At 38.3% G+C, this 9,420-nt stretch overlaps 1 protein-coding gene across 4 annotated transcripts in view; it reads left to right on the top strand.

The window, feature by feature from the left end:
- The first annotated feature begins 581 nt into the window (after nucleotides 1–581).
- The window catches only part of LOC113647427 (forkhead box protein M1-like), a 55,197-nt gene continuing 46,358 nt past the window's right edge, over nucleotides 582–9,420 (top strand). For 2 of the 4 annotated variants that reach the window (XM_047803927.1, XM_047803926.1), the window contains exons 1-3: nucleotides 582–715; nucleotides 3,910–4,338; nucleotides 4,430–4,494. In XM_047803927.1, the coding sequence (XP_047659883.1) occupies nucleotides 3,924–4,338; nucleotides 4,430–4,494 (480 nt within the window). In that variant the 5' untranslated portion in view covers nucleotides 582–715; nucleotides 3,910–3,923. Of the gene's footprint in view, nucleotides 716–3,909; nucleotides 4,339–4,429; nucleotides 4,495–4,766; nucleotides 4,959–5,100; nucleotides 5,230–5,335; nucleotides 5,396–9,420 lie in introns of all 4 variants that reach the window. The other 2 variants (XM_047803925.1, XM_047803928.1) reach the window with 2 other exon arrangements.

The raw sequence follows: 9,420 nt of genomic DNA, 5'->3' as shown, positions 1-9,420 counted from the left end.
CAGTTCATGTATGTGTGCATTCTCTACGAACTGTGTGTCCAATGAATGCAGTCATTAATAAATAGAAATATTCACAAGACAAAGACCGAATCAATAAATGTTATGTTTATTTAGTATTGAATGGATTTTTTGCATTAATTTTTTGTTTGTGCTACAACTCTGGTAATAAGAATAGTGAAATTTCACTGCTTTTGGATTTTGGTTGCCGTCTTTGCGTCTTTCCGCCGAATAACGTTATAGATAAACGCCTCCAGCTCTGACTGCGCGTGCACGCTGCGCGTACCTGTGCTTCTCCGGTCAATTAAAGCAGACAGCTGAAGACGCTCTTTTGAAACAATACAATGCACGCGCGTAAAAGCAAAGTAAAAAAAAAAAATCGCTCTTGGATGAAAATGATGAATAATTTTCTATCGACGACATGTCCTGCATTTTAACGTAATTTTTATTGCTTATTTAAGAAAGTAAAAATTATACTTATAGTTTTGAGATCACAGACAGGGGGCTAAAGCCACCCTAAAAAAGGGCTAGAACCGAACCTGTTGTCATCAACACTTTAAAGTTTAAACATTAACACGCTTTGTGAAAAAAGGGGGTAATGAGCGTATAGGGCCGATCGGCTCTGCAGTGACGTCACTGAAGTTGTTGCTTTTTAAAATCAAAATTGGTGATATTCAACTGAAAACTTGTCTATCAGTCTCTCGGAAACATTTTCAAGGTATGTGATGAATTAATTCTGTAAATATATCACTGATTCTTGAGATAAGGGACAAAAGTACTAACAAAAAATCGATCCTACATTAATTTGAACTGGATATCTTCATAAACACGGGTCTCATCTATCATACCATGAAAAGGAACAGGTTTTTCATTCAACCACTTTTTATAAAAATGTACATTTACTCGCTTTATAAGTTGACATTTGTCAAGTCCGTCTGACAGAATATGAAAATATGTTTTTTTGTGTGTTTGATCAATTCAACAACACTGTAAAGTCTTTAAGTGTGTAGAAATGGTGTGCCTTAGCAAGGTTAAGTGATCAATTGTATTGTATACACTTTAAATTTTTATTTTACATTGTTTTGGAATTAGCTGTTTTTAATGCATGTGTGTGAATGAAAGGGAGGGAGGTGGAACAGTAAGGTTACAGGGTGAAGAGGTGAAGAAGGTACAGGAGTTCAAGTACTTGGGCTCAACTGTCCAGAGTAATGGAGAGAGTGGAAAAGAGTTAAAGGAGCGAGTGCAGGCAGGTTGGAGTGGGTGGAGAAAGGTGTCAGGAGTGCTGTGTGATAGGAAAATATCAGCGAGAATCAAGGGGAAGGTTTATAGGACAGTGGTGAGACCGGCCATGCTGTATGGTTTAGAGACAGTGTCACCGAAGAAGAGACAGGAGTCAGAGCTAGAGGTAGCCGAGCTGAAGATGTTGATGTTCCCTTTGGGAGTGACCAGATTGGATAGGATTAGGAACGAGTACATCAGAGGGACAGCTCATGTTGGACGTTTGGGGGTCAAAGTTAGGAGGCCAGATTAAGATGGTTTGGACATGTTCAGAGGAGGGAGAGTGAGTCCTATATATCGGTAGGAGAATGTTGGACATGGAGCTGCCAGGCAGGAGGCAAAGAGGAAAGCCAAAGAGGAGGTATATGGATGTAATTAATGAGGTTGCAGAAGATAGGGATAGGTGGAGAGAGAAGATAGGGATAGGTGGAGAGAAGGGAAAAGCCGAAAGGAGAATAAGAAATTACCTTAATTTAGTTTACTAATCTTTTCATTTTTAATATATACAATCAATAGTTTTGTGCACACAAGACACTGAGGCATGTAGATAAGTGCTTTAATGTGTGAACACACTCAATTGAACAAAAGAAACATACATTTTGAAACATGACAGGATCTTTAAGGCACACATGAAAATGTACCTGGTATCAAAAGAAAAAAGCAAATGAATCTGGAGCTCCTCTATTGCTCATCTATATTCGAACTAAACTGTAAGTCTAACAACTGATATGAAAGAGGACACAATAAGCTGAGATCTAACTAAAGGAAAGTATGTAATAGTGTTAATAATGTACAAATGCTGAAGTGTAACAGGACCCAGAATTCCAAAAGCTCAATGAAAAAATGAAAAGTGAACAATCAAACTCATAATGTCAGTGTTTCTGTAAATCTAAATTGGTTGAAATGTCTGTTGTAATTCCATCTATACTTTAACACAGGGACTCAGAAAGGTAAGTTATATGATTTACTTCAATTTCTCTCAAGTAAGTAAATATATAGAGATTTTTATCCTGTTATTACTGCCTTCGGTGTAGAGCCAAGCGTTAGATATTTATATAACAGTTTGTCTAACCTGTGGGACTTGGGCATTGGACAAGAGGTGTTGAACATGTCTACGCTCTATGAAGTCCATAACATCAGGAGCTATGGCATAGAGCTCCCTGGTCCGGCTTGCTTGGAGGGGACAAGCTGTCTCTGTCAGTTTCAAAAGGACATCTTTCAATGGACAGAAACAGACATCCCTCCTCCCATGTTTTGGGTGAAAATTGGCAGTAGGGCCACAAGGATGCATAAACTCAACTTTCACGTCTTGGTGTTCTATATCTACATCAATGGACTTTCCTAACAACCAGTGATCATCATACATCACTGCCAGCCAATCCCCTGTCTCAATACTGTTGATAGTTATATCAACAATAGCACCCTCAGGACCTTTCAATGGCTCCTCTTCCATTTCATCTTCCATTTCATCGACCGAATCCCCTGCATCTCCCAACTTGTCATCCATCTCCATATTTAATCTGGGCTCTTATTGGATGTTTTTTCTTCAATATTCAGTGTAAGTTATCTATTTCAAAAATCATATTTTAAAATAAAATTTGAGTTTTCTAATAACAGAAATTAATCTGTTTGGCACAGGTATATTTTTGTCTACAAAAGTAATTTCAAGCAGTTAACCATACACCTTCAGATTAAATGATTTTTAAGATCATAGTTAACATTTTAGTCAAGTGACCCTAAACTTTTGAATGGTAGTGAACATTACTTAATAAGTATTTGGGAGCACTTTTCCACTCCGTCAGCTTCCATGTCAACATCGTCAGACAAAATAATAGAGTTGACGTCTGACGGAGTTGACAAAACAACATGTTTTTTTTTTTTTTCAACTTAATCATGTCTAATAAATGGTAGCCATTTTGATTTTCCTCAGTGGTCAGCTGCCACTAAACTAAAGCAAAATACCAACTTTTATTTCAAAATTCTTGATTAAAATCATCCTTACTTTGAAGACAGTGTTGACACATAAAAGCTGTGACCACAGTGATTTCAACTTGTTTGCTGATTATTTAAAAAAAATGTAAAACTTACGAGGCCATGTGTTGGACTGCTGCATCCATCAACAGACAGAATTCAAAGTGGTTCCTCAGGGTTAAAACTGAGCAAAATATTCCTGAATTTAAAAAATATCTGACAGAGTTGACATGAATTGATGACAGATTTTGAAAGGCTGTTGTTAATGTATAAAATAATGTAATGTTCATTTTAAGTATTTTGTGATATTTTATTAAGTCATGCAATCAACCTCATATTCATATTTGGGCATTTTGGGCATTTTAAAACACTTTTTTTTGCAGTTTGATACTGTGACCTCTACAGAGAACGAGTTCATTTGCATGGGCTTTCATAGTACAGTGCAGGTATTTGATGGGGGACATGTTTTGTCCCTTATGTCAAAAATCAGTGATTTATATATTTGAGAGCACTATAGGTTAATTTCAGCTGCTACTGCTGTTGGTTAAGGTCGTGGATTTATGGTGATGGTCCTTAAACATCTATCCACATTGAAATGTTGGTTTGATATGATAAAATGTGATATAACATTTACTTTGTTGTTACGTTGTATGAATTATTCAGGTATCCAGTCTGCTATGAACAGGACGATGACGAGTCCCAGGAGGCCGATAATCCTCAAGAGGAAGAAACAGCCGTTTCAAAGAAATGAAGCTGACGAGACACAGAACAAATCTTCTACGGCGTCTGGAGCAGAATCCGTCTCTGCATCTGCACAAGACAGCATCCGCGTTGTGGACCATCCCACTAGGCCGGAAGCACTAGTGGTCGTTGTACCAGAAACCGCCAGTCTTCAGAGCCTCCTCGATGCACTGGATGCCAAGAGGAAGGAACGTGGTACTCCGGGGCCAAACAAGTTCATTTTTGTGTTTGGAAGATGTGGATCTGACGATGAAGTTAAAGCTCTGTTCCAGGCCACATCAGAGAATAAAAACCTCCTCCGACCTGAAGCAGGTGCAGCTGGAAATGACCAAACTCTACCAAACAGTGAATGTACGTGCTAATTTATACAGCGTATCCTATATATTATTCCTTCTTTATTCCTTAGTGTTTATTCAGTTGTTCGTTCTGCTGTTTGTGTTAGTGCCAGTGACAAGTGCCAGTGACTCTGACAAAGAGAAATTCGATGGCTGCGTACAGCTCCAGGAGGTATCGTTTATATATTGTTTGGAGTCCTTTTTTAAAGCATCTTATTTCTCTGCACTCGCTAATTTTTAGTCTGTATCGTTTCTACAGAGTCTAGAGTCATACACACTTCCTTAAAGTTCACTTTAGATTAAATCCATATCATCAGTGTTTACTGTACTTCATTTAGCATTAACAAGATGGCTGTTCTTTAGATGTGAAGCCCGTAGGCTGTTGGAATTCCTTTTATTCTTGTACAGAAAAAAAACCAACAGATTCTGTCTCCCTTTTTTTAGCCACAACACAGAGAGAAAGAACCGAGTGCCGTTAAGGGCCCTCTGTCAGAAAGACCACCGTACTCCTACATGGCTATGATCCAGTTTGCAATCAACAGCAAGAAAAATAAGATGATGACACTGAAGGAGATCTATAACTGGATAGAAGACCATTTCCTTTATTTCAGAAATGTAGCTAAACCTGGCTGGAAGGTAACAAATTTTTTTTTCTTTTAATATTTATTTGACTTTAATTCTATGTGAGCAGACTTTATTATTTTTATCATCTAAGGGAAATGAATTACTGTGTTATTACTGTATTTTTTACCTGTTTTCTTTTTTCTCTTCCTATTAGAACTCCATTCGCCATAACCTTTCCTTGCACGACATGTTCATCAGAGAGAGCACACCAGACGGCAAGATCTCCTACTGGACCATTAAACATGAAGCAAACCGCTGTCTGACATTAGACCAGGTGTACAAGGTGAACAGAAATCTTTCTCTGTATTTAAAACTACTTTTAAGGCTTAACCTTTAATTTTCTTTACAAACATGGCCATGACCTGTTCTCTTCCCCGACCCTGCCGCAGCCTGCCGTTGATCCATCGGCCTCCTCTTTCCCACAAGCCATGCAAGTCTGTTACCAACAAGTAAGCCACTTTTCCCTCTCCTCCTTCTCACAGTCAGACAGACAGAGAGGACACACGGTTCATCGCCATCTCCAAAGATCACACTTATTTTATTCCAGGATTTGAGTCGTTAAGGCAGGAAGCAGGAAGTTTAAGTCCAAGCTATACCTTGTCTCTTTTTTTGATCCATGTTCTTGGCATCCTCGTGTCATTCTCTGTAAATAAAAACTGCAAACTAGTTTGGAAACTGACAGGTTTTGTTTCTCTCCAGCAACAGAAGCGAGTTGTGGCTGATCCAAAGAAAGCTACAGTCTGCACTACAGGTGGGTAAACGGGTTTCCTAATGATGTTTGTTCTGATTTTTTGGATTTTTCTGCATTATGTATAAGGGTTTCATTTTTATTTTTAATATTTTTAACCGTTTTCCTCCTGCCAGGAAAATTGTAGTTGATGCTAGCATGATGTTAAAAGATCAGCAAACTAATATTTGAATTTGAATTTGATCTTTCACACCTTCACTGCAAAGGTTTTTTAATTAATTAATTTCTTTATTTTAAAGCTTTTACACATCTTGACCTAGACAGATGCTCACATGTAGCTAAACAGGACTAGAGATGTCAAGGATGTTTAACATCATCACTGTTTTTCTTTTCGCCGTATTCCAGAATATTCTCTTTTCATTCATTCCGATACATCCACAATAAGAGCAGAGTGGATGCTTATTAGCAAACTTTGCTGATTGTACTTAGGCTTCAAAATATATAAGCACGGTAAATGAGACCTTAGATAAAAAATAATTTAACGGCCACCAAGACGGTGATCGATTTTGTTTGGTTTTGTCTCCAGAGAGGAAAATGAAGCTTTCTCTGTCCACCCCTCAGCAGACCTCCACTGCTTCCAATCCCGTCTCCAGATCAGGGTGCAAGAGGCTTTGCATTGCTCCTAAGGTTAGTTACGCTCACATAGAAACTGATACATATAAAGTAAGAACAGGAACTCATCTACTTCGTTGTTTAAAAGGTCTCCAATGGTGAATCCAGTGTGGTGGTGATGTCTGCCCCGGTTGCTGAAGTACAGGAAGAACGTGTGTGTATACCATTCAGTGAACCCTGCAGCAGCGAAGAGAAAGAGATACTCAGAAAGAGATACAAGAGAATCTCACGTCGGAAGCAGCGTCTAGTCCCACTTTCCAACGAGGAGCCTGTTCTGATCTTTCCTGAAGGCACTTTCTTCGATTAGCACAGCGTTATGGATTTCACCATGAACTACAACCTAATATATATTATCCTTGCTTTATATATCTAACAGACTTTCTGAATTTCAGTCTATCTCCATGTACAGTTTTTTTGTTTTTTTTTCTTGCAAAACTTATAATATAATATGTATGTAGATGTATTTTAGGTATTTTATGAGTACATAGATTTAAGCAAATCCCCAAGTAGACACTACTGCATGCAAAGTTTTTAACATTGATGGAGAAACAAATGACTTGATGAATTGAAGCTGATGGTTTTCTTCTAATTATTTACATTTTTTTGGCAGCCGAAACAACACAATAAACCAGGGGTCTCATTTGTAAAGCGTGCGTACGCACAAAACGGGGCTGGAAACTTGCGTACGCCAGTTTTCGCGCAAAGGTTGTGATCTATAAAAAACAAACTTGACGGGAAAATGTGCGCACCTTTAAGCAAACTTTGAGACGTGTGTACGCACATTCTGGAGACAAAGGGAATTGGCGACACAGATGGTGAGGTCGTGAACTGAAGTTAGATTGTAGAAAATTCATGTGAGAAGAACGATTATAAAAATTAATGACATTAAATTTTCACTCCATTTCATACGTTATATCCACATTATCATGAAGATTAAATCCAACAGTGTTATTTGTGCCGATTGTTTTAGGCTATATACATCTAGTAAAATCCAAACGTAATTCAAAATGTAATAATCAGCACTCCGTCCAGGGTGCATCCTTCCTTAATGCCCAATGACACCTGAGTATAGGCACAGGCCTAAAAACGAAATATTTTCCTTAATGTACATATATCATAACATGTCAAAGTCTGCAAATACAGTCATGAAGTGACGTGACATACAGCTAAGTATGGTGAACCATACTCAGAATTCGTTCTCTGCATTTGACCCATCCAAAGTGCGCACACACACAGCAGTGAACACACACACACCGTGAACACACACCCCGGAGCAGTGGGCAGCCATTTATGCTGCGGCGCCCGGGGAGCAGTTGCACAATCGCTACTCATCATCGGTCCTAACTATTACGGTGTTCATTACAAAACCGTCATGAAGAAGCATGTGTTCACTATAACATTTTCGTCTTAAATTTTCGCCCACAGGTAAATTCTGTGATTTTGTCAAGGTGTTAACGATCCGTCTAATTGCTAGAAACATAAATCCTCCGGTGACAAGGGTATGTAATGCTTCATGATGGCACTGCTGGCACTGTTGGAGGATTACGCTAATGGGAGAATAAGGAGAGAACGAGTTTTCAGGGACCATGATGATTTCCTGGCCCATTATGATGACTGGCTAATAAGCCGATTTAGATTCCCTAGAGCTGTGCTCTTAGATATATGTGTTGAATTGGGTCCAGTATTAGAGAGGGCAACATGCCGGAACCATGCCGTCCCAGTCCAAATACAAGTCCTCACCACTCTGGGGTTCTTGGCAACCGGCTGTTTCCAGTGGGAATTGGCAGACAGGTAAATTATTTATATAAAAAAAAACTATAAGCAATCCTCAACTTTGTGTCTAAAACCTTTTCGTATATGAAATTATTCTATTGGAATCTATCATCTCACCCTATAGGTCTGGTATATCACAGCCGTCCCTGAGTGCCATAATATCTGTCGTTTTGAATGGTATACTTAATATGGGTAGTCGGTACATCAGGTTCCCCTACACTGTGCGAGAACAGGCCGAAATTACAATGAAATTTTGCAGCAATGTCTGGTTTCCCAAATGTAATCGGCACAATTGACTGCGCTCATGTTGCCATAAGGTCACCATCTGAAAATGAATTTGCTTATGTTAACAGAAAGCATGTGCTTTGTAATGTAAAATCTCCTCTCCTTAATTTGTGCTTTCGGTTGATTAATGAATGAATTAGTTAATTCATTTATTTATATTGCTCATATAAATGCAAATATACATTTCTACATCTCACTATAAAAGAAGAGAATACACTTGTGCTGAGGAAGGCTCACTGCCGCTGATTACTCGGCATCAGAAGAGCTTGAGACTAATCTAATGGAGTCTAACAGTGGGAGAGAGGGGATGAGGAGATGGACTTGTTTGAGCCCCGAGTCATTATATGGACTAATACATTTAAATGTATTACTATTATTCTGTAGTGTAGAAGGGACTCTGTAGGGCTTATAAAAGGGGACGGTGTTACAGTGTTAGTTGGCAATCGGTTGCAGTGTTAGTTGGCAATCGGTTACAGTGTTAGTTGGCAATCGGTTGCAGTGTTAGTTGCCAATCAGTTACAGTGTTAGTTGCCAATCGGTTACAGTGTTAGTTGGCAATCAGTTGCTATGTCATTATACGGGGACAAGTTCAGTGTTTGTTTAGATATAGCGCAGTACGATAGCAAGTTCCAGTGAGGAAGGTTGCTGATAAAGCCTTTGTTGTAAAGTGTTACCTTTATTATTTAAGCAAAGTTCCTTTGTTGTGTCACTTTTTGCACTTCAATTGACACTAATAGCCAAAACGAGAACAAGTTTAAAAGGCTGCAGTATTCCTTTAAACACGTAACCTTTGACCTACGTACATGATTTTACTAAAAGATATACTAGAACGTGTGTGTGGTTATTGATTTACTTTTCTCATTCTTTACTAATCTATTTTCTTATAGTATAAAGTTTTAACCAAAATATAATGAAATTAGAAAAGATCAACAGAATGCTTATTTTACATTTTTAGATTTAGGGTTTTTATTATGCTTTTAGTTTTTTTTGTTTGTTTGTTTTTATTTGCATTTCTTAATGGTCTAGTGTCAGGATCTTATTCTCACTGCTTTAGCC

The sequence above is a fragment of the Tachysurus fulvidraco genome, chromosome 19 (assembly GCF_022655615.1).
Source record: "Tachysurus fulvidraco isolate hzauxx_2018 chromosome 19, HZAU_PFXX_2.0, whole genome shotgun sequence".
NCBI lineage: Eukaryota > Metazoa > Chordata > Actinopteri > Siluriformes > Bagridae > Tachysurus > Tachysurus fulvidraco.
The sequence above is the reverse complement of the archived record's forward strand: the minus strand, read 5'-3'. Positions and strand labels throughout refer to the sequence as shown.